The sequence below is a fragment of the Rattus rattus genome, chromosome 9 (assembly GCF_011064425.1).
Source record: "Rattus rattus isolate New Zealand chromosome 9, Rrattus_CSIRO_v1, whole genome shotgun sequence".
NCBI classification, from domain to species: domain Eukaryota; kingdom Metazoa; phylum Chordata; class Mammalia; order Rodentia; family Muridae; genus Rattus; species Rattus rattus.
Genome location: NC_046162.1, coordinates 8,101,778 through 8,127,001, shown reverse-complemented (window position 1 = coordinate 8,127,001; position 25,224 = coordinate 8,101,778). Strand labels below are relative to the sequence as shown.

The 25,224-nt window shown below is 43.0% G+C and overlaps 1 protein-coding gene across 1 annotated transcript in view; it reads right to left on the bottom strand.

Moving 5' to 3' along the window:
* Positions 1-513: 513 nt before the first annotated feature.
* Positions 514-25,224, bottom strand: part of LOC116910506 (meiosis regulator and mRNA stability factor 1-like) — a 44,461-nt gene continuing 19,750 nt past the window's right edge. The window contains 14 exon segments of the mRNA XM_032914404.1: positions 514-2,988; positions 5,037-5,207; positions 5,887-6,003; positions 6,088-6,148; positions 7,446-7,658; positions 10,206-10,436; positions 14,431-14,658; positions 15,313-15,515; positions 16,952-17,085; positions 17,233-17,375; positions 18,130-18,350; positions 20,069-20,244; positions 20,781-20,900; positions 20,987-21,223. Of these exon segments, the coding sequence (XP_032770295.1) occupies positions 2,747-2,988; positions 5,037-5,207; positions 5,887-6,003; positions 6,088-6,148; positions 7,446-7,658; positions 10,206-10,436; positions 14,431-14,658; positions 15,313-15,515; positions 16,952-17,085; positions 17,233-17,375; positions 18,130-18,350; positions 20,069-20,244; positions 20,781-20,900; positions 20,987-21,223 (2,497 nt within the window). The 3' untranslated portion in view covers positions 514-2,746.

Sequence of the window (25,224 nt, the reverse complement as noted above, 5' to 3'; positions counted from 1 at the left end):
CTTCAGCCCTCAGCATCCCTTAAATGCCATCCAACTTACCTGATGCACTCCAAACTGGCCTACATTTTTTTTTTTTTTTTTTTTTAATAAATAAATATATATATATACACACACACACACACACACACACACACACACACACACACACACACACATATATGTATATATATAATATATATACACACACACACACATATGTTGTTGCTGGACTCAGGACTCCTGGAAGAGCAGTCAGTGCTCTTAACCACTGAGCCGGCTCTCCAGCCCTGGCCTACATTTTCTGTTGCTGACATGACTTTCCAGTTCTCTTGCCTCCACCTCGAGATGATTTATATGGTGCCAGGAATCGAACCAGGGCTGTGTGAATGCTACGCAAGCACTCCACCCACTGAGCTACCCACAGCTCCAACTTCAATGAATAACTTTTCAGGAGAGAGAAAAGGAGAGGCCACCCAAAATGAGCTGATTAGACTGGTTAATAATTCCACCCCACAAACAAAAGCACTCTTTACAGATGCTTGCTCATAAAGTTTATTGACAACTGTTTGGTCCCAACACACAAACAGCACTTGAACCCCCCACACACACCCCCCCCCAAAAAAAGTGTTCAAATTTGACAGTTAAGAAAAACCTCTTGTCTCCCAAGCCTCATCAAGAGCAAATAGTGTAGGATGGGAGGATGGGAAAGGGGATTCTGGTGATAACTTTTGTCTCTTCAACAGATAAATCTAACTGGGTACATCCTTCCACCCAGAAAAAGTGTCTCATTATCTCCATGTACATACATCATAGCATCATTATCTAAGCCTCTGGATAAAGAAATAGTGATTGGACTGGCCTCTTGGGCATGTCACGCTCTGAGAGCTTCCAATTGAGTTTTCACATCTTGTGACATCTTGTAACAGCAATGGTTAGTCACTCCCCAGATCACACACCCATTCACTGTACACAACTCTTCTTTGTTGCCCACAGAACCTGACCTTTGAGATGACTCCAAGTAACTTTAGTGAAACCTAGTGTTTTCAAAGTCCATAGTCCCGTCTATGCTTGCAAACCTTTAGTCTGATCAGGCAAGCTTAACCTTAGGACGTCTGCAAAAGAGGCAACTCACACTCCTAACAGCAACTTTATCACTGCTTAGAAGCCTTAAAGAATTGCACATGTGCACTAAGATTGCAGAGGAAGTGCAATGTGGCCTTAAAGAGGAAGTGCTATCAGGTCTCAGAAAAGAAGTGCAGCCAGGCCTGCATAGAAAGTACCTTCAGGCATTTCACAAAGAGTGGCAGGCCTGCAGAACATTTCTAGAGCAGCTCCATCTGGGGCAGGTCATAGTGCTGAGAACTGGGAATCACTGGCTTCATTTAAAAGATATTGATTAAAAAAATTCAACTGGTAAAAAAAATCTCTCAACCTTTAATTTTGTGACATTTTTATCAAAATGCTGGCTATGAAATCAGAATCCATTTTCTGGCTTTCTAGAAAAAAATTAATATAAACATTTCCCACGAAAGAAGTCATCTGACTAGTGGAAGACTGTGTGCCAACAGGTTCTCTCTGCTCTATGAATGGATTTGCCCTTTTTGCCCAACAGATACAATCCATTGTAAATGTCAGGTCTCTCCAACAGCGGTGAGAGGCCACTCATAAGTGGATACCTCAGGCACCCAGAAGAGAAGGCCATTCCACAAGGCAGTGTCCGCAAAGGCTAGCTTTTCCCAAATGCCAACATCAGCTACCACAATAATAAAAACCCAAACATGCTTCCAACAGTGAACAGTAACAGTAAAGCTAGACACTATTAAAGACGTCAAGATGAACTAACATGGACACACACATCTTCACATGGAGAGCTTCCCAGATTTACAGCCAATTTTTAAATCACAAGAACAAGGATCAACCTTGACCTTCAAATTACAGATAAAACTCTGGTTTCTTCTTAGTGGAAATAATATTGAACCCACACCATTTGAAGCACTTCACCACTCAGCTGATTTACAATTTATGCATTTAATGCATAGTTTAAAAAATCAGACTCTAACCATTACCTCTCAATACACAATATGTCATTCAAATGCTGACTTAAATGGATGACATCGAGACCATCTCTTTTCCTTAAACCTTACCCTTATCAAACGGAGACAGACAGAGAAGGGAAGCATGAAATAACTTTCTAGAAAGCTCTTAATTAAATGGAATCCCCAAATGGAAACTTTTTTAAAAAATGGGATGAGGCCACATTGGTTAACCACAGACATAGTTACATAAAAAACAAGGCACACCAATAAGTCACCTAGAAGCCAGGAACTTTCCTGTCAACCGGAAAATGACTCTCTTGCCACTCACTCATGCCCCAGTGTGTGACCCGCAGGTTTAAGGACATGTTTGGCTTCTTGAACAACCACAAATACATTTGCTTAAACAAATGATGAGGCTGCTCAATGGGACTCAATCCACTTCCTGCTGAATGATCTCTGCTTATTTCTTCCCAACCACCACAATTCACAATAGTCTAGAAAAATTTGGTAAATATAATACAGATTCCTTAATGGAGTTCTTTCAAATAACTGGAAGAAATAAAGTAAGAAAAAGTTCATCTGAAATTTGGAAACAAACATTTTCCTATGGACCATTAATAAAAGTGGCTTCTGGGGTCAAGACATAAAATGAGGTTTTTAAGCCTATTTTTGTGTGTAGAATCAGACAGTTTCCCCCCCATCCTAATTTAATTCTGTGTTCAAACTGGAAGTTAGAGCTTGGTCACAGGTGCAAAAGAAAAGTTGGCTGCCAATTTGACTCTATTTTTGGGCTGCTTTTTTGCTGGGCTTTCCACTGCATCCTTGCTAAGCAGTAGCCCGGGGGCTTCTGAGGAGGGTTTGGGAGGAGCAGAAGCGGATGCTGGGCTACTGGGTGAGGAGTTACAGGACAGGTTCCCCTTCTTTACTGGTATTGGAATTTCTGTTTTTTCTTCTTGGTTTAAAAATAAAACTCCTAGAAAGACAGAAACATAAATAGATTTATTTAGTTCTAGGGCTCATAAGAAGTACTTGTTTTCAGTTCATCTGCATTTAAAAAACAAAAACAAGCTTATAAAACCCCACCAGGGCCAGATGTGGTAGGTGGCTTGTAAATCCAGCTCTCAGGAAGCTGAGGCAAGATTACCATAGTGACAGGCCAGCCTTGGCTACAAGTCAAGTCAATGTCTCAAAAACAAACAAACGAACAAACAAACAAAACCCCAACAAACAGCACCCAGGGGGTAGAGGCAGAGGCAGAGGCAGAGGCAGAGGCAGAGGCAGAGGCAGAGGCAGAGGCAGTCAGATCTCTGTGAGTTTAAGGTCAGCCTGGTCAACAGAGCAAGTTCCAGGACAGCTGCTGGGGCTGTTATACTGAGAAACAAAACCCCCAAACCAAACAAAGCACCAAATGTCACACTTATGTCACAGTTTAGGTATTGGCTACATGGTGAATATGATATGTCACAAAAATAAAATATTTATAAGTGATACATCACTTTTCTTTAGATTGCAAATTGTTAGATATGTCTTGTTGGCCACCTATAAAGGCCAGTTTTTCTTCCTCGGATTCTGCTCCTTCATTCCTCTGTCTTGTGATTAAGACTCCTAAATCTGTGAATGTTCTGAAGCAACAGGGAGAAAGACCTTAGTGCTTGCTAGTGAATACCTGCCCATTCTTTTTACAGAGGCCACATGCTTGCCATGGTGTTGATGCCAGAGACAAGGGAAGAGTCACTTGGAACCACGTTAGAAGGTCAGCTGGTTTTCTTCAGAGTTTAGATCACATGTATCACACATGTGTTGGAGAAAGACAGACCACTGTGTCTTAGAAGCCACCTGTGTATGGCAAGAAATCCGATTCCAAAGGCACAGGCCAAATGATAGTGACAGAGAGATGACACAGCCTCAACTTCTCCTCAGATGGGCAGGGCCTGTGTTCCTCAGGCTCTTCTTCTCCTCTGTCACAAGCATTTGGAAGAGCTCTTGTGTACATGTGCATAAAGGTGAGCACCCATGAAGAGGCAGCTCTCCATCTCTACAGAGTACACAGTGAACGTATGGTATCACTGCTCTTTTCATGTCATAAGCAACGTCAAACTCTCCTGGCTCTATCTGGGGCCAGTTTTGTCAAACACTGCCTTACAAAGACTGTAGACAGTGGAAGTGCGCCAACAGCAGAGAACAAAGTACAGGCAGAAAAGAAGAGAGTCAGAGTCAAGTGGGAAGAGAGGAAAGTGAAGGCTTTCCACAGAGCATCTGGGACTCCTCAAAGGCAGAATGACAGACTAACAATCAAAAGGCCTTAGTCACCTAACCTGTGGAGCAGAGGTGGTGGCCCCACTAGTAGTATGGTCCATCAGTCCCAGCACCTGACACAGGGTAAGAAATTGAATGGACTTCACCTCAGGCTAACCTTAAGTTACTATGTTAAGAAATCAGCATTTAATTCCAGCATTCAGGAGGCAGAGGCATATGGATCTCTGTGAGTTAGAGGCTAGCCTGGTCTACAAAGCAAGTTTCAGTCCAAGCAAAGCTATGTAGTAAGACCCTGTCCTAAAACAACAACCAAAGAGGTCACGCTTCTTGGATTTTAGGTCACAGGACTCCAGGGCCTCAAACCATAAGTACCTTGCTCAAACCAGCTTCCTAAAGCCCCAGAATCCACTGGGACCTAAGTAAATGTTATGTAGCAAGTGACAAGTGTTGCCTAAGGAGCAGCTGAACTCAGACATGGTACGAAGGCCAAAAGTTCCAGAGGTTGTGGGACAGGACTTAATTACTCAAGGGCTCTTCCACAGCCCAGTGCCATTAGCCCTCAACGAGATTATACCAGATTTATAAATCCTATTAGCAGCAAACCCAACAGGGAAGGGAATGAGCTGAATAATCAGCACAGGTACTTTTATACCTGAAACAAACAGTATTGCTTTTCCCTATGTTCATCAGACACCTCCTACACTGGCATCATGGGTCATCTGCAAACCCACAGACAAGTGCCCAAGCACATGGGGTGCAACCTACCCAAAGGCTCCTGAGGGTGTTCCTCAAACTGAATGAGATCAGTGGGCTGCAGGATGACAGGATCTGGTCTTAGCTGAGGGGATGGCAGGCATGAAGGAACAGGAGCACAGAGAAGGTCAACAGGGGAGCTGTTGGCCAATTGCAGAAGTTCCTGCTCCATCTGGCTGGGTCCTGCAGAGAGAAGGCAGGCAGCTAGCTATATTGAAACAGGAACAAAGGTCTGCTCCTGGGGCTTTTCTCAGCCTCAGAAGTCAGCATGAAGTAATCAAGCACACACACGCGCACGCACAACAACAACAACAACAGCAGCAACGCCATTATCACAAGACCCCTGGTAAACAACACACCAAAGCCAGCGTAGATGGCTAAAGATTTGTGCTCTTTAGAAGAGAAGACTCTGAAGAGGCCCAAAAAGGAATTAGGATATTCTTTAAGGAACTTACACAGATAATCATTCAATACCAGTTGTTAACTACACACCAAACCGCACTGGGGGAAAATGAATATTTAGGTCTAGAGAGATGGCTCATGCAGTTAAGAACATTTGTTGCTCATGTAGAAGACTTGAATTTGGTTCCCAGCACCTACATAGTGGCTCACAGCCATCCATTAACTCCCATTCCAGGGGACCCAATGACCTCTTCCCATCTCCTAAGCACCAAGTGCACACATACATGCAAGGCAAAATATTTATACACATAAAAATAAAATATATCTTAAAAAATTTTAATCTCTATTTAACTTTAATGAAATTGCTCACTGTTCTGTTTCCTCCACATGTCCTACCCCAAGCACTTCCTGACCTTTAAGGCTCTGTCTATGTCCTTGCTTTCCCTCTAGTACCCAGTACCTGTTCTGAGATGGAGCTCTGAGGCTAGATGGGGTTCTGGCACCTCCAGGATCTGCCTGCTGACTGCAGGCTGGTCTTCATGATTGACAGGGGAAAGGTCAAATGAACTTAGCCGGTCTAGAAGACAAGAGTGCCCATCAGAGAGGAAAGTCAGTGAGAGAACCACAAGGCAGTCAGGGGAGGGGATGGGAGCTTACTTACTTTTCATGTCATTTTTTAACACTACAATTCTCTTATGACCATGTCCTTTTATCCAGACCACCTGCACACAAGACATATTCTGGTTAAGCAGTGGAAAAGGAAAGGAAAGTACCCTAACATTCAGGAAAGTGGGCCTCTTGTGCCTGCGTCTCACATACCAGAGTGAGAACTCAATAAATGCCAACAGTTTTTCTATGCTTTCTCTTAGCTTCTAAAGCAACACTCCACCTATTCAGCCAAGTCAGGATGGAAGTAGGCCTTGTCTCCTAGGGCTCTCCACCTAACGCCTGCCCTCAGCTTCCAGGAATTCTTCCACTCCTACATCGGAGGCTGAGCACCTTCTGTCTCAAATGCTTGGACTCAAGAGTCTGGACTTCGGATTTGGGAATATCTGACTATATCTAGTGAGGTACCTTCAGGGTCTGGGAGCACTGAAACTAGAAATTCAACCATATCTCATAAACATCGTATGCACATAGCTTGAAGGCACTTTAAATGAATTTTTCCTTTTATTAATAGTGAAAAAGTGTTTTCACTGCAATCCATCACAGGAGGTCAGGTGTGGGCTGTCCAGTGTGGTGTCATGTTGCCTTCAGAAGGTTTTAAAGTATTTTGGGTTTTAGATTTTATTTTAACCCAGCCCAACTCCTTTACCAATATCTTCTGGAGCCTGGGCAGCAGTTAGGATATTGCATTAGCTTCTTCCCCCACTCCACTTTCCCTCAGCTCTACTGTGGACAGCAGTAATGCTTTCCAAAGGTAAAGCTGGGCTCCTCTGCCTTCTCCACAGTACAGGGAAGCTCATGCCCGGGGGAGCAAGGACCTCGGAACAACTCCCACTCTAGGCTCTAGCATACTTGTATTTTTCACTTTTATTTTTTTGCAGCAATCTCCCAGAACAGGTTCATTGCCTCTCACTGCTGCTGGCTGTTCTTCATTGTGCATGCCCCATTATCTACCATGAAAACCTACACCGCTCTGCTATACAGTAACTCACAGACATCTGTGATGCTGCTCCTGCAAGACTGTTAAATGCTCAGGAGGAAGTGGGCCTTGCCTGGGCCATTCTCTATCAAATGATCACAGGGGTCACGGCTCTGGTGCTCTAGACATATTCCACTCAGGACATCGGCTTAGGTGTCCTGTCTGGTTAGGTGACCACTGAGCACATTTCTAGAAGGAAGGCCCAAAACTTACTTACTTGGCACACAGGAATAAATGTTTATAAAAGTTACTGAGAAACACTAAACTCACTCTTCATATCTGGCAGCATCCAGGTAACACCTTACATCAATGATCAGGAATCAGCAATGGCTCTTCGGGAAGACACTTTCCCAGAAGCTGAGGAACACACCTACCTGTGGGATGGCTCCCAGTAGCTCCTCCACACTGCTGTAGCCATAAGTTTTGGGCTGCAGTGTTTCTCCTACATATTTGGTATAGGCCATGGCAAATTCATGAAGAAAAATCTGCTGGTAGTGATAGGTGTGAAGCAAGGACCTCACGTTCTTTGCAAACAAGTATAGGCTCGTGAGCTTCACACACTCTTCTGCCTCATCATTCATAAAAACCTGGCCGGAAGAAAGAGGAAGGTTAGACACTTCCTGAGAGACAGGCCCTGTCTGCTCTGGAGTGAGGCCTCCTGCCAAGAACATTCAGAAGGCCCCAAATCACCTTGGCTTCTAAAGGAACTTTCAAAGGGACTCAGAGAAGGGTCCCCCAGGGGCTGGAGAGATGGCTCAGTGGTTAAGAGCACTGACCATTCTTCCAGAGGTCCTGAGTTCAAATCCCAGCAACCACATGGTGGCTCAGAACCACCTGTTATGGGATCTGATGCCCTCTTCTGGAGTTGTCTGAAGACAGCTACAGTGTACTTATATATAATAAATAAATATATATACATATTTTTTAAATAATAAGGGTCTCCCAGGAGAGGCTCATGGCAAGACTTAACAGTCCCAGGGCAATTTTGATTTCTCTGCAGGTGTAATACTGTTGAAGCTTAAAGAAACTGGAAGTGCAGGGAAGAAAAGTAGGGAATCTGTAATCCCAATGCAAGCAGACAGGAAAGGTGAGGCAAGCCAGATAGACACACACACACACACACACACACACACACACACACACACACACACACACACACACACACAGTGGCTGTTGGTACTAGACTCCATCTCCCAGAGAATATGTGAGGCAGCAAACACTATCTATAAGGGATCTGATACCTTCTCTCATGGAGGAACATATGCAGATAGAGCACTCACATACATAAATAAATAAATCTTTAAAATAATGTTTCTGAATCCCAACAATCAACAAGTACTTCAAGAGCCAAAGTGGTAATGAATCCAAGGTGTTTGCAGCAGCATCACACACTCAGTGCCACCCATGCAACTCCAACAAGTGCTGCCTAAAGGACATAGTTAGGTTTGCATCTGAGGTGTGCTATTAATAGCTGTGCTCTTCTGCTCATATCAGGTTTCTACGATTATTCAACTCTGAAAAACATTGAAGATGCTTTAGATCCTATAGTTTCAATATCCAGCCAAGATTCCTTTACATGAAAACAAACAAGCACATCCATCTCAATATGCAAAACAAAATACCATGTGTAAATGGTAAAGCATTCATACCAACCAGTCATTTAAAAACAAATTTCCTTATCATTTATCATCAAACAAATATTTGCTTTGTATACCTGTCTTACATAGTTCCATACCAAGGGTTGAACTGCAAAAACTTAACCAGCACTGTTTAAGCAGCAGATATGCTAATATTACCAGAAGAAGGGGCACCACTAATGTCACCAAACCATGACAAGCTCTTTATCTTGAAGCTCAGAACTTGCATTTGGTGGAATGTAATTCACAGTTTTTAAAGTGTCAGACTTGGGGGCTGGGGTAAAGCTCAGCATAATGCCTACTTAGAATATAATTTAGATATCAAGAAGGACTTGACTTCCTTTAATTATTGACCTACCACATAGTCATGTGTGTTTGATTCACAGCACAATAAACAAATAAAGGCAATTAAAAGAAAAAAGTAAATTATACCTTCTACCACATTTTTTTTCATGCCCTAAAATGTCTTGTTTGGTTTTCTAAAGCTGAAGTTAGGTAGCTGCAGGTTCAGCAGGCAAGAGTAATACGCCTCTTGCAGAGGACCTGGATTTGGTTCCCAGCACCCACATGGCAGCTGACAACCATCTGAATTTCCAGTTCCAGAGTACACAAAACTTTCTTCCAACCTCCATGGGCACAGTGTGCAAACAAACAAAACACTTATACACATAAAATTAAAAAAATAATCTTTAAAAAGCTACAGTTATCTACTTTTTCAGGATTAATTGACACTTAAAAATTTTTATTTTTTAACATTATTGTGTGCATGAGTGTATGTATGTATAGCTTCAAATGCCTCAGCAAGTGTACAAATACAGCCACTCCTGGAAACACTTCCACACACTTGCTACCGTGTGTGTGTTCCCATGTACACACACACACAAACACACACCACCACTTAAAGAAAAGAGGGAATGGAGAGATATAACTCAGCAGTAAGAACACTTGCTACTCTTGAAAAGAACCTGGATTCAATTCCCAGCACCTAAATGATGAACCACCATTTGTAACTTAACTCCAGTTCCCTGTGCTCTAAAGCCTCCTTTCTTTCTCAGTTCTGTGGGCACTAGGCATACATTTGATGCATACATATAAATGCAAACAAAACACTTGTACACATAAAGTAATCTAACAGTAAATGATACATTTTTAAAGGAGATCATGAATTTGAGAGAGAGCATGAGAGGGGTTAAGGTGAGGGAATGGAAGGGAGATCGATTATTTATTTATTTATTTATTTATTTATTTATTTATTTATTTATTTTTTTGGAGCTGAGGACCGAACCCAGGGCCTTGCACTTGCTAGGCAAGCACCCTACCACTGAGCTAAATCCCCAACCCCGGGAGATCATATTTTAATTCAAAAAGATAAAAGCATTACTAAGAGGAAGAAAAATAGCCAGCCATTTTTAAGAGCTCTAGTGCCCCTCCAGCTCTACACATACTAAGGTAGATCTAACAGGCTGAGAAGCTTCTGATATGGACTCACACACATACCTCTACTAAAGAAGGTAGACTCTTCAGTAGCTCAGTCAAAGTCATGAAACCATATTCACAGGGGTTGAGAGGAGTACTGTGAGTGGTTTCATAATGTCTCTTGAGCTCATCAATGGGAAGATAAGCATCTCCTTCCCAAGACATCAACAACACTAGCAACTGAACAGTGAGAGGCCGCAAAGACTTCCGGGTTATCAGTTGGATTTGTTTGCCAGACTCCATATCAGCAACCTACAAAAAGGAGAATACAAGTCCAATTCAGATCATCTCATTCTGGCTAATGAGACCAATAGAGGAACCCACACACAAACAGCAGTGCGTTTCTTGTTTATAGCAGACCAACACGTAGAAAGAGACTAGAGCAGAAATTGTTTTTACCCTCCCTATAGTCTATAAGCTCAAACTCCTCCTACTCATCTTAAAGAAATTTGGAAGACACTGCCATGGTTCTCTCTACTTCTGTGTTCTCCCTTCCTTGCTGCTTTCCCCTTAGGCAGAGGGACAGCAGGCCAGCTGGCGCGTTGTGGCTAAGCTAGCGAACACAGGGAAGGTTGCATTTCTCTGATGTCTACATAGCCAAAAATAACCTTGAATTCAAGATCCTCCTTGTTTCTACCTCCCATGTGCCAGAACCACAGAAGTATACCACCACATCCAATTTGTGCAGCACAGGGAATTGGGCCAAAGGCTTTAGTGTATACTGAGCAAGCACTCAACCAACTGATCCACATCCCTCCCTAGTCCTGGCTTACAACCTTCCTATCTACCTGAGATCTTCCCCCCAGCTCCCACTAACATCTTGGCCAGTGGAAACTGGGGAGACCTGGACCTGTCATATATACCATGTCCTTTCAATCCCTCAACTTCTAATTGATTCCACTGCAGACACCACTCCAGAGAGACACATTCCAGGCTCTGTGTTTATCCACTTCTAAAATTGCACATTCTCACACATCATAGGGTGTCTGGGGTAGACATGGAATGGAAGACAGAGGTGAACTGAACAGATCACAACCATTTGTAACTCCAGTCCCAGAGGACCCAACGCCCTCTTCTGGCTTCCACGGGTACTGCATATATGTGGTGCACAGAAATACATGTAAGCAAAACACCCATATGCATAAAAATAGACAAATAAACAAATAACTATTCTTTGATAGCATTTAATTCTGCTGGGCAGGACAAAGACCTAGCTAAATGATAGGTGGGTATATCATAAAACAATGTACTTTTCCTTTCCAGAATTTCCAACCCCCACCCATAAGCCAACAATGAAGCTTAGGTGTGTCTGCCCATCTTTCGGAGTTCTGATTTGGAAAAGCCTAACTATTCCTTTTTCTTCTGTATTTTCTTCCAGATAGCCCAGAGCCTAAGTATGTGCTCCCTAGTACTTTGAACTTCCTTACATTTTCTGTAAAACTACCTCCCCACCAAGTGGCTTACCTCTGTGCCAGCTTCCCAAATGGCGTGGCCAGCCCCCAACTCCTCCCCCATCCTCTTTCTCCAATCAATCCTCTTCAAGGCACTGCCAGTCTGGAGACTTTTTCTTTAAAACTCTAAGTGACCTCCAGCTTCTATTTTGAATCTATTCTTATCTTTGTACATGAGACTGAGAACCCCAAGAGGAAATTCAGACTTCCCATTTCTCATATAGCAATGATGGCTCGGCTAGGACTCCTTAGGACTTCTGGTAACACTCCTTGCTGCCTTTTAAGTACATAAAGAGAGGAGAGGATGGATCTGTTCCTGCACCACCTAGACAGTGCTACTGTCTTCAATCTCCCCATCTTCTTTCAAGTCTCACATGACTCCTTTCTTCATGTGCTTCTGCTTCTCCCCATCCCCAGTACTGAGGACCGAAAGCCGGGCTTTGCAAGCTGGGCAAACTCTACTATTGAGCTTAACTCTAGTCTTTTTATTTTTATTTTTTTAAAGTTGGAGATAGGGTCTTGTTAAGTTGCTCAGGCTGTCCTTAAATTTCAAGTTTTCCTGCTTCAGCCTCCTTAGGCCCTGGGATTATAGGCCAGCCCTCTGTTACTCACTTTTCTGCCCATCTTAGCACTAAGGGGCCACTGGTTCACTGGCATTCCTGTCAATAATTTAAGTTCTTTTGCCCCTTAAGTCCTTTCCATTGCGGTCATCTGGCCAGCTCCTACCATGAACCCAACCATCAACTTCTGGACCTACACTCAGATGGCACACTCCTCCCTACCATTCACGTGTGGTGAGCACCAGTGGACCTACACTCGGATGGCACACTCCTCCCTACCACTCACGTGTGGTGAGCACTAGCCTCCCTGACTCCACAGTGTCACACCTTCTCTGAGCTCTTCTACCTTAAGCTCTGATCTCTCTCCTCTTTCAACATTTACGTTAACTTGTTGAGGTTTTGTCTTTTACTGACTATTGTAATGAGTCTGCAGTAGTCACTGTGACCTGGTCCCCGGTTACTTGTGATTGGTAAATAAAGATGCCAATAGCTGGGCAGAAGAGACACCGGTGGGGTTTAGGTTTCACAGGCTTGGAGAGAGAGGACCAGGAGGAGGGAAAAGGGAGAGCTGTCAAGGAATAGAAAAACAACATGCTGGAGGAATGCTGTGGTTTACCCTGGAGTTATTTGTATTTTGATGCTAATTCCATTGCCCCAAGGATCATACTCAGGACTCACAAGACTTCACCAGAACCTTCTCCTGATTTAATTTGTAAAATACAGGTGAGGGCAGGTACAGGATAGGAGGAGGCCTGTCATTGGATGAGAAGGAAGGATGGGAGGGAGAAAAGTTTGAAGGAAGAGGAGGAGACAGGAGGGACAGAGAGTAGTAGCCACGGAGGAGAGAAAATGGAAGCTGACATTAAGATACCATTCTGTGTGTTTACAGGTTGTTATGAATGTTCTTAAAGAATGGATGTGTACTGGGCTTTGTATGTTTAGGTGGGCAATTATATCTTACCAATTGGGTCAAAGGTTATTGTGTTGTGTGTTCTTTCATGTGCAGTGTGGGGCGGCTGGTCTGGGCCACCATGGAGTAGGGATGTGTGTTTCTGGCATGGAAACCTGCCTTGGAACTAGATAGGTAGAGAGATTGCTGCCAGGCTCAGAGAAGCCTTCAGCAGTGTGATATGAGATGGAGCAGAATGGGTCAGAGACTTTGCTAACAGAGATTAAGATACCTAGCAGCTATCTTGGGGCACTTCGGTGTAGACCTCATGGGAATAAAAGACAGCATTTTTATTTTTTATATTTTTACAACAACAGAGGGAGAAGGAGAGATGCCATGGGCTAAGGGCCAACTGGAGTTAAGAGCAGCCCAGGTGGAACACAGTGAATAGTGAGTGATACCTTGGGTTTACCGATAGGAAAGTAGATTCTAACATGGAGGGGAGGCAGCTGCTTAGCTATTGTGCTGCCTAAGGCTATTGAAAAATCAAAGGCTGTGTGTTTTATCTGGGAACATAAATGGTATAAGGGGGATAAGAAACCCAGTAACAAGATTTACTACTATTTTCTACTACAGTAACCTTCCACTTAATGGTAACATAGCATCCTTTTCCTGGTGACCATTTAGTTCCTGGTGCCAGATTTAGTTTTATCAGATCCCATCCAACAGCCCCAATTCCTGTGAAAGATTAAGGCAGTCCCTTCTCATGGCTCACCTTCCACCTCCTCATCAGACTACCCCAGAAGTGCTTCTTGCCTGTGTCTGAACGCTTCTCAGATCATTGTTCTTTGAAAGTTTTAAACCTACCTAATTCCAGTACCTGGACATCATCCCATGTGATTAGCTGTGGCTCTCCCACTTCCCCTCACAAGCAAGCTAGCCAAAAGCTGTAGCAAATACTGCTTCCACTTTGCCTTGATACTTCATTGTTCAGTCTCTTCTAAGTGGGGTTCTCAGCAGCACAACAGTCCCCTCCAGCTACCTAAGTCTCATGGGATGCTACTGGTCACTCCCTTCCTATCTCTTGTAATGGTTCCACCTCTAACCTGTCGGTAATAAATATATAACCAGATTCCAGCATGGCAGAGGTTATTATACCTGAGAATATATACCTGAGTATATGTGCCAAACTAAGCCACTTCCTAGTACCTATTAAGGTTTCAATGACCCACAGCTATGAAACATCAGCAGGACCCACAGGGTACACACAAACGAAATGTTGTAGTACATACAACACCTCACACAGACCATGCCACAGCCTTGTCAGTAAAAGGACACTGGCTTACCTTTACAACATGGCAGAGCTTCTGTGTCAAAGCTGAGACTGAACTGACATCATAGTCTTGGAGACGAAATGTATAACCAAAAGTTTTAGCATATTCTGTGAACAGATCTGTCATCATAAGGCAGTTACCCTTTTGGGAACGCAAAAGCTTAACAAACTGGGCAGCTAGAGCTTTGAATCGCTCCACTTCAGTCAAAGTCAGGATTTTCTCTTCTCCACATTCCAACACCTTAGAAACACAGAGGGCAGAAGGAGAGGTTTAAACACATGATTGTCTATAGAGTTAAGTGATATGGAACACAACACATTGCTCACTTAAGATGGGAATGTGTCATAAAGGCACACTTCAGCAAAATCAAAGAGCTCATCCCTCAGCACTCAAACACACATGTAAGACATTCTTTTTCCTGGCAGTAAATTCTGTTATGTATGTTTTATAACAACAAAGTTTTTAACATTTTTGGAGTCAAAGATAATGTTAAAAAAAGTAAGAGAAACCCAGACCTGCTGGGAAAGCTTGGTATGAATATTCCCACTCCTCCTCCAAGGCAGTTAGGGAAGCACAGTGCTGCTCAAATTATCCAGTTTACTATATAAATCACCTCATCCTATTTTCAGTAATTACTCTCACACAAGCTGAAGATTAATTTTGATTATTCTTGCTGTTTACACTAGGCTGGCTTCAGTTACAGAACTCCCCAGGCTCCACCTCATGAATTCTGAGATTACAGAACAAATTGCACATTTACCTAAATTTACTAATTAGGTCAACAATACAGTTTTTTCTGATGAGGCTATTTCAGATTCATAACTATAAACACTTAACATCTCCAAAATACACTGCTCAGAAAAACAGTTAAAGAATTAGAATCTCTTCACTTACTTGTAAAATCTCAGGTATGGCTTCCAAAAGTTCCAGCAACTTGGTAAATCCATAATATGCAAGTTTGCACTGCCGGCCAAAGTGGTGGTGGTAAGAGGGAATGAACTTGTTAAAGGGCATTCGGAAATGGGGCTGGTGGCGCAGCAAGTCCACAACATCTTTGGAGAACTGCTTTGTCCTTTCTATTTCATCCTGAGTTCGTTCTTTAAAAAATAAAGCACCTTATAAATCAGGCACCCACATGCTGTGTTTAGTAGCAACCCTGAAGGGGCTCTGTCAGGGTCACAAGAGATCAGCTTTGCCTTCCTCAGCCCACACTAAACTTAGAACTAGGTTCTTGGAGCCAGTGGTTCTCATACAGGCTAAGGCACAATCCTGGGAAGCAAAGGTGCTATTGTGGGAGGTGAAAGATACACTTGTCTTCACCTACAAGACAGGGATAGTTTCTATAAATCCTGTCCACTACACCTATGTGAACAAGATAGACATAGAAGTCTGGGTGCTCCAACCAGTAAGTGTTATTTCTGAACACTCACGTGCTTTTTGTTTATTCATTTGATCTCCAGTTAAAAGTTGTCAGGAGAAAGGAGTTATTATGCATCAAAATTGTAACAAAACAAAAAAAAGTACTTAAATATTGATCTTCCTATCTGTTAATTTTTAAATTGATTGAAAAAGGACACTGTCTGGTTTTTTTTTTTTTTTTTTTTTAATTAACTTGAGTATTTCTTATTTACATTTCGAGTGTTATTCCCTTTCCCAGTTTCCGGCAAACATCCCCCAACCCCTCCCCCCTCCCCTTCTTTATGGAGTCTGTTTTAATACTGGAAGCTTGTGACCTCAGGGACACAGAGACCCTCTCACTGGTAATGGGCAGAATAAGGTATCTCCCAGACTTAGCTGAACTACAACAACTACAAAGACAAATGCCACATTCCTCTGTGTTTATTTTCTTCCAAAATATGCACAGTGAAATAATTCTCAGAGCTAAAATTGATTCTCCATCATCTCACACAGACTCTAGAAACATGCACATAGCTGAGAAGCATTTAACAAAATGCTGGTTATAGCTCTTCTCCTTTGAGTAGATTCTTTGCCTGCCTGCCTGCCTGCCTGCCTGCCTGCCTGCCTGCCTGCCTGCCTGCCTGCCTGCCTGCCTGCCTGCCTGCCTGCCTTTTCCTTCTTCAAGACAGGGTTTCTCTGTGTATCCCTGGCTGTCCTGGAACTCACTCTGTAGAGTAGGATGGCCTTGAACTCACAGAGATCAGCCTGCCTCTGCCTCCCAAGTGCTGGGATTAAAGAAGCCCCACTAACCAGTGTGCTTTCTTACAGGGCACATGACTTCCCCTCTTCCAAAGAACACAGGTTTCGTGCACCAGGTAATGTTACAAGTTGCACTTTCAAAGGAACAATTAAGAGCCACGGAAAGGGAGAGAAAAGCACACCCCCACCCACTTACTCACACAATTAAAATAACTACTCCATTTAAAAGTAAACAATGACTAAGCTCAAGCCCACAATCCCAGCACTTAGGAGACTGAGGTCAGAGTGCTACTGCCAGCCTGGGCTACACAGTGAAGTCGGGTCTCAAAAGTACAAACAACAGCACCACTGAGATAGACAACATTCCTCTATATACCTCTTTTTCGGATACAAATGACCATGTCATCATCTTGTTGGGACAAGCAAATAGTTGTGTCTGGGATCTCTGATATTATATCAATCAAGTCACAAACACCGTATTCCGTGACATCCCAGTCCTTTGAGAAACACCTATGTTTTAACATGGAAAATGGACAAAGAATCAGTATAATCATTGCCACAATAACAAGCTTTACAAAAAACAGATTTATTTATTTATTTATTTATTTATTTATTTATTTATTTATTTATTTATTGAAAAGCTTCCCGTGCACTCACCAATGATAAGCCTGTGAGAAATCGCTCACAATGACCTGCTTGCTGGCCTGGGACTTGAGAAGTTTCAGTAAATCCTGAGTAAAGCGCTTCACCTGTGCCCTATGAGTGAGGGTCAGCAGACGCTTGGAGCCCATTCCAAGGATCTGAAAATGAAAAGTTCTAATTACTAACACTATAAAGAACTCAAACGATATGTCAACCTTGTCTCTGGTCTTTCTTGCTCTTGTTACCTCAGACTATCTCCCTCAAATATATGCTTGCAATGTGAAATGGATACAATTCACTAAGTACAGTTAAAAAGAACAATGACCCTGTCTGGTACCAAGATCATTTGTTTGCTTGTTTTCAAAGTGCCTCAAAAGGTCATGAGCACAAAGAGGAAGTGCACATGTTCAGTCTGGATGACTGATTTCATCTCTAAAAGACAGATGAAGTTTTTCAGGCCTTTTTAAACAAGTAGGAAATTATTAAAACACTGTATTCAGGGACGTTATAGGTAGTCTAGATAGGATCCAATAAACCCTAGCACAGTGACTAATGTCCAACTCATGAAAAGTAGAGCACTTAACTCCCTGGTAGGTACCAACTTTGTAAGTACATTATGCTCACAGCGGCCCCATACACTAATGAACATCATAAAGAACATTGCTGGAAAGCAGGCATCAGCCCCTAAAGACTAAAAGGAAAATGCCCACAGACCTCTAAGGAATTCTTTTAGGTTGGAAATTTGTAGTTTCTTGAGAACTCGAGTAGCTTGTGCATTTTGAAGCAAGCTCTTACAGGCTGTTTAGCTCAGACTTTCTGAGAAATGAGAACTATTTTGTTTCAGTCTTTGGTTGTAGAGCTAAAGTCCTGGAGGAACCCTCCTTTAAATAAGTAACCTCTTGTATCCTTTACCTGCAACACATGAGGCACGGCTTCTAGTAGTTCAATCAGCTTGGAATATCCATAGTCTGAAACCCGGCACTGCTTTCCAAAATGGTGATGGTACAAAGGGATGAAATTACTGATTGGTAGTATGCAAGATGGTTGGTTCTTTAGTAAATCAATGACTTCTCTGCTGAACTGAATCAGCTGAGGATTTCTCACAGGGCTTTTAGAACGAAGAAGCCAAGGGTCTAGAAAAGAAAAACACCATGAGGCCTTAGGCGTGATTTCACTGGCTCAAAGACTATTTTGTGTGCTTAGCTCAGGATCACAATGCAGCAAGCAGCTGTTTCAAGTTTCAGCTTCTATACACAGGCACTACAGGACCACATGACCAGACCCTTTCACTACAGGGAGGCAAACTATTTGTCTTAATTCTCAAAAGGTGTCAAAAATAGAAAACCACAGAGCACTCTGAGGTTATGGTAGAAGTGGAGGTTAACAAAGACTTCCCAGACTACACTGGCTATATTTCAAGAATCCATTTGTAATTTACTCATCATATTTCTCCCACAGACACAGTATAGATAGGCATCAGGAAGGTGGCACATTAATTAACCAATAGTGGAGCTGAAATTTTACCCAGAAAGCTATGGGAAACAGTAATTTGAACTGGATGGGAAACTGAGGCGGAACCAGATTTATCCACCTACCTCATTACAGCCCTAGCAGGACTGGACCATCCTATGAAGACATGTTCACAGCAGTATTCCTGACTGTCTCTTAAATGCTAAAGAAAGAGCTCTGCACCATCAAGTTTTGAAAACCTTAGGTGCTCACACCTGAAAAAAGCTCTATCTAAAAAAAGGTGCAGCAGAGATGGTTCAGGGTAAGAGCACAGGCGGCTCCAGAGGACCAGGTTCAATTCTCAGTGCCCACATGGCAGCTCACAACTGTCTGTAACTCCAGTTCCAGAGCTTCTGACGCCCTCACACAGACATACATGGAGGCAAAACACCAATGAACATAAAAAATCAAATAAATTATTTTAAAAAAAGCCTAAGTAGTGCTGGCATAGTGACAAATGTCCTTAATCTCTGCACTGGGGCAGGGGAGGCTGAAGCAAGAGGATTATGAATTTAAAACAAGCTTTGATTATATAAGTAAGACACTATCTCTGGTAATAATGATAATGAAGATGATGATAATTAAAAAAACTAAAAAAAAAAAAAATCAGATGAAAATCTTTATGGAGAAGTAGAAGGAAGAAATTTGTGGGCTCATAGCACAAGAGGGAGGATGGGAGTCTCCCATGGCCCTGTAGAGCCCAAGACTGAGAGGAAAAGATGGGTTTAAGAAGGTGCTTCTGTCCAGGGCTCCCCCAGAGCAGCTGACTCAGACCAGGCTTCCAGTTCCTTCTACCTTTAAACAGAGGTGCAAGCCTAAGAAGGAAGAAAGGGCCAAAGAAAAGGAAGAGTGAGTGAGTGAGTGTCTGAGAGAGAGAGTGTTGATTGTGTGTGTGTGTGTGTGTGTGTGAGTGAGTGTGCGCGCGCGCGCGTGCGCACATGTATGTGGGAACTGGCTCTCTTCTTCCACCATGTTGATCCTGGTGTTCAAACTCAGGTTTTCAGGCTTCATGGTGGGTACACCTTTACTTTCTGAGCCATCTTGCTGGCCCAATTTTGGCATCTTCAGAAGTCAGGTTCTACCAAGTCCTTAACATCTGGGAAGTTTTAAGATTAGTGGAGGGGTTGGGGATTTAGCTCAGTGGTAGAGCACTTGCCTAGGAAGCGCAAGGCCCTGGGTTCGGTCCCCAGCTCCAAAAAAAAGAACAACAACAAAGATTAGTGGAGATACTTTGGTGAAAATGGTGCTACTGTTTGAAATCAAAGCCAGAGAGAGCTTCATCCTGTCCTCCCTGTAGACAGGTGGGAGCTTAAGGCTCAATCCCTGACACAGGCCCACCTACCAGTGTTGGGAGGTGGGGGCTTGTTGTGAATCCACTTCACTACTTTGACGCCATTCTGAGCAGTGGCAATGTTCACTCCTGGAATGCAGGTGATGAAGTGCTCTAAGGGGACACCTTTGTCTCTGTCTTGCGTAATTTCTAGGTCACCAAACTCCGCAGCATAGCAATCTGGAAAGCTGAAGGGATGAATGGTTAAGTGAGAATAAGGAAAAGGGCAGGAAAATGGCAGTGCAGGCAGAGCAGCAGGCTTTAACCAGTGTATCTTGTGAGTAGTAGCTGCTGGACATGTTCTAATAGCTGTAGAAATCCCTGGGCAGTGTTCAGTAGGGAATTAGATAAAGCACTGTGGGTTATCAAGGCCACTAAATCTCGAGTTGGCCTTTGTGGCCCAGAGTAGTTCAATATACTCTAACGATTGAACTGCTTTCCAGCCGTGGCACCTGAACACAGGTGAAAAGATGTGCTCTCATGGCACTTGTGCAGTTTTCCAATTGGAAGCATCTCTTTCCTGCTATGAAGAAACTGTTCTCACTTTTATGTTTGTGAAATCCAACATAGACCCAGTTGCTTGCTGAAATACCAAGTGCATGATTCATTTCTCAAAGTTTCAACCCTAGGACAGAGCCCTGCTTCTAATCCTTGCTTCCATCAGTAGGCAGACTTCAGGAATGGCCCCACAAGCACTCCACTCCCAATGGCTAATATGGCTCACCTCAGCAAAGGCACAGTGCCCTCGTGGGTCTGCAGAAGACTATGAACTTGAGGTGCGAACACTTTCAAAGAGAGAACCACAAAAGGAACCTTGTAAGAGTCTGGATCAAATACAAGTTCGCTGCAGGAAAGACAGCAAACAGTGAGCTGAGTTCTCAGGAGTGAAAAGCATTCCCTGTTCACACTTTTTGGAGTGCCTTGATGTACCTGAAGTCCTTGTTCGAGCAGTGCTGCTTGCACACAGATTCGTGATACTCCAACTCTTCAAAGAGAACTGGGCTGCAGTTTGTAGAGGAGCCATCATGTGACTGGGAAGAGCCCAGTGGGCTCTGGCGGGCCTGGTTACTGGGTAAGAGACACACTAGTCGCCCATTTCCCTGTTCACGGATTGCAATCATGTCTGTTAATTTATATAAATCAGACACATTTAACTTGTGTCCATACCTAAGAACAGGAAAGAGATGTTGGTTTAGAATGCTTTTCTTTGATTATGTAGACAAACCAGACCAGTTTAATAATACAACACAGAATGGCTTTCCCATCTCACCAAGAGTAAAATGAAACTATTGACTGAGCTCACTCACTCACTTTTGAAGCCACATGGCTCCCTGCTGACTACAACAGTACTACCATTTCATAGCTCCTTCCCATGCCAGTGTCCAAGATGCTCTCAACATGTGTCACCTCCAACCACTGCCCCCTGAAATGTACTCCTTTTGAGACCTGTTTGCACCACACTGACCTCAACTTTGAACCACTGTCCTCTGTACCTGGACTCAACCCTGACCTGGAACTGCTATAGCTGGAGCATATTGGCCAAAGCTCTGTATTCAGACAGATTTGAATTTATATGCAGTCTCTGTCTGCTTCAGCCTTTCATAACTTAATTAAGATACACAACCAGTTTTGAGTCTCAATTTTGCTGACTTTAAATATTGCGATAACTTGCATCACACCTCCTAAATAAATGAGGGCTGAGTATGATTAGGCCTGGGTATTAGTAATTCCTTCCTAACTCTCCAGGTTCTATTCCTAGTGTCCTACATCCATCAAGCTTCTTCCCTACCAACACCAGTCCCTGGAGTCTCCCACATAGGGAGATATGCATTCTCTCTGTGCTCTCTTATTCTTGGTCTTAAACTCCTTTAGAGTGGAAATAACTAACCTCTCATGATTGACATCTATTCAGGCTCTAGTCTCTTCTCTTCCTGTCACTAAGTCCTCAAACCTCACCCCTGACCCTCCCCAGTGTCTGGCATGTTCTCTTTCCACACACTTTCCTTACTTACCCTTACCCTCTGGGACCTTGCTTGACTCTTTGCCTTCCATCCAGCGCTCCCTCCCTCTTCTGGTTCTGATTCCCTGCCCATCATAAACAATGCCTCTTCAACAAATAGCAGCTATTACTTTCAGAGCCAGCATCTTTCACACAGAGCCTACAAAATAGCACTCCAACTCTCTATCTTGAGACTCCAAGGATGCCCTAGAACTTTTATGTCCAAAACCAAGACCAAACACAACCTTCTACTCAACAAACTGCTTCCTGTTTAACTGTCCCACGTTTTATACTGCCATATTGCTTTCTACCCAACACCAGTCCTTTAAAAAAAGGACTGTCTTTAAAAATTATTCTTTAATGTGTATACATGTTTTGCTTACATGTATGTCTGTGCACCACATGTGTACAGTACCCTTGGAGGTCAGAAAAGGGCATCAGATCCACTAGAGATAGTTATAAGTAGGTGTTAGCCACCATGTGGGTGCTGGGAATTGAATCTGGGTCTACTGCAAGAGCAGCCAGTGTTCCTCCTAACTGCTGAGCCATCTCTCTAGTTCAGTGGTTCTCAACCTTAATGCTGTGACCCTTTAATACATACACAGTTCCTCATGTTGTACTGACCCCAACCCATAAGATTATTTGTTACTACTCCATAACTGTAATCTTGCTACTGTTATGAATTGCAATGTAAATATCTGATATGCAGGATATCTGGTATGTTACCCCTCTGAAAGGGTCATTTAACCCCCAAAGGGGTCACTACACACAGGTTGAGAACCTCTACTCTAGCCCATCTACCATCCATCCATCTATAAATCCATCCATCCATCCACTTACTTAATTTTTGAGAGCCATCTGATGTCTGGCCTTGCACAGCTGATTATGTCTCTCAAACTCCTCTGGCCTCCACACCCAAATGCTAGCCACCAGGCCTCAAAGAGGCTTACAATTTTGTGGCACATAGTTCTTTGTAGTCCAATTACATCAGCACAAAATTGGGACTAGTGTAGAACTTTGCTTCTTTTATTCCTCTCCTTGAGAACAGTTCTTACAACCATACCTCTCTCTTTCCCTCCCTTCCTCTAATCCACACAAGGACTCACTCAGAGTAACTGCCTTACTCCCCATGCTGCCTGGACCTCTGAAGCACTCTCTCATCCCTATACCTCCTTTTGATTGCCATTTCTATTTGATTCACAGAAGAATTTGTGAGAGCTTCTCTTTCCTTCTAAGAAACTCTTTGGATACAGAACAAATGCAAATCCGTATTTTCTGCAGTGCCTCAGCTTTTTCATTCCAAAACACCTGCTCTGCATCTACTTTACACTGGAAACTGAAGATTCTCATTCCTGTCTAAAGTATGGAGCAAGCTCACAAATGCCACTGGAACAGTAATAAACTACATGCAAAATAAAATATGGAAGACTTAGCTTTAGAAGCTATGGTGATCTGAAAGAAAATGGTCCCCCTAAGCTCTTACCAAGTGGCACTATTCAGAAGTGTGGCCTTGTTGGAGAAGTCATGGCCTTGTGAGAGTAAGTACATCACTGGGGATAGGCTTTGAGGTTTCAGATGCTCAGACCAGGCCGTGTGTGTGTGTGTGTGTGTGTGTGTGTGTGTGTGTGTGTGTGTGTGCACGCGCGCATGTGTGCGTGTGTGCGTGTGTGTGTTTTTCTTCTTGTAAACTGGATGTGACACTCTCAAGTTCCTTCTCCAGTACCATGGTTCCCACTATGACAATAATGGACTATAAATCAATTCCAATTAAATGTTTTCTTTTTTAAGAGCCGCCATAGTCACAGTGTCTCTTCACAGCAATAGAAGCCCTACCTAAGACAGAAGTTGCTAAGCAGAATAAAGGGAGTGGTGACCTCAGGGCAAGACCCTCACCCACCTAAACTTCCACTTTGTGAAAAGAAACTAAAAAGTAAAAAGGAATTAAAGAAAATTTACAGACAGGCATTTAATCCCAAGCACTCAGAAGGCAGAGGCTGGTTGATCTTTGAGTTTGAGGTTAGCTTGGTCAACAGAGTGAGTTCCAGAAAGCTAGGCTTAGGAAGAAAGAAATCACTGAAAACAGAAAGCTGGTGAAAATGTAATTGAATAAGGTACCATTTTCCAGGCCCAGGAAACAGCAGAATTTGGCAGCTTTGGTCACATGGTTCTTACTTAGACTCAAGGATAGAAGAAAGTTATTGCCAAGACTAAGGAACACAACTAAAGTCAAGCATATGTCAGGAGTGTCTCTGCATGAAGGAATAAAAATGCCATGGTGTGAAGTTGACACCTGGATTATGTGGAGACCCCAAAATATTGGAGATGCCAACGCCATGAGATACTTTCTGAGGAAACCTGCTAAGAGTGGGTGGAACCAGCCCAAGAAAAAGAAGTGTACTGCAGTCAACAAAGCAGAAAGAAGTTTGAGATCTGAAGAACATTTTGACATCAGACACAGAGATGCAGAGTTTTGAGTTTGGACAGCTGGTTTTCAGCCTTGCTTTGGTGCAGTATTTCCTCATTATATCCTATTCTCCCATTTGGAAGAGTAAGGTATAATCTGTGCCACTGTATGTTAGAAGTGTGCGATCTGCCTTTTAGCTTGATTTTCTAGATTACAGTTAAAAGAGATTGCCATGAATATCAGAGACTTTAAACAGTGGAGTGTTGAGATTGTGAAAGACTTTGGGGACTTTTGAAGTTGGAGTAAATTTTGCATTATGATATGGCTGCAAGTCTATGGCGGGCAGGGAGTAGAATGTAGTGGTTTGAATAAAAATGGCCCCTATATATGTCCTTGTTGGAATAGGTATGGCCTTGTCAGAAACAGGTGTGTCAACTAAGGGTAGACTTCGAGGTTTCAGAATCTCAAGCCAGGTCCAACGTCTATCTTCCTGCTGCCCAGGGATTCAGATGTAGAACTCTCAGCTACCTCTCTCTAGCACCATGTCTGCCTGCATGCAACCATAACGACAACAGACTAAACCTCTGAAGCTGTAAGTCAGCCCCAATTCAATGTTTTCCTTTAGAAGATCTGCCATTGTCATGGTATCTCTTCACAGCAAGAAAACCCTAACCATGACAGGAACTTAAGTCTAAATTTGTTTTAAAAAGTTGTTAAAAAAAAATGTTAGGTTCATTTCCAGTCTAAACAGCACAATCTGCTTTT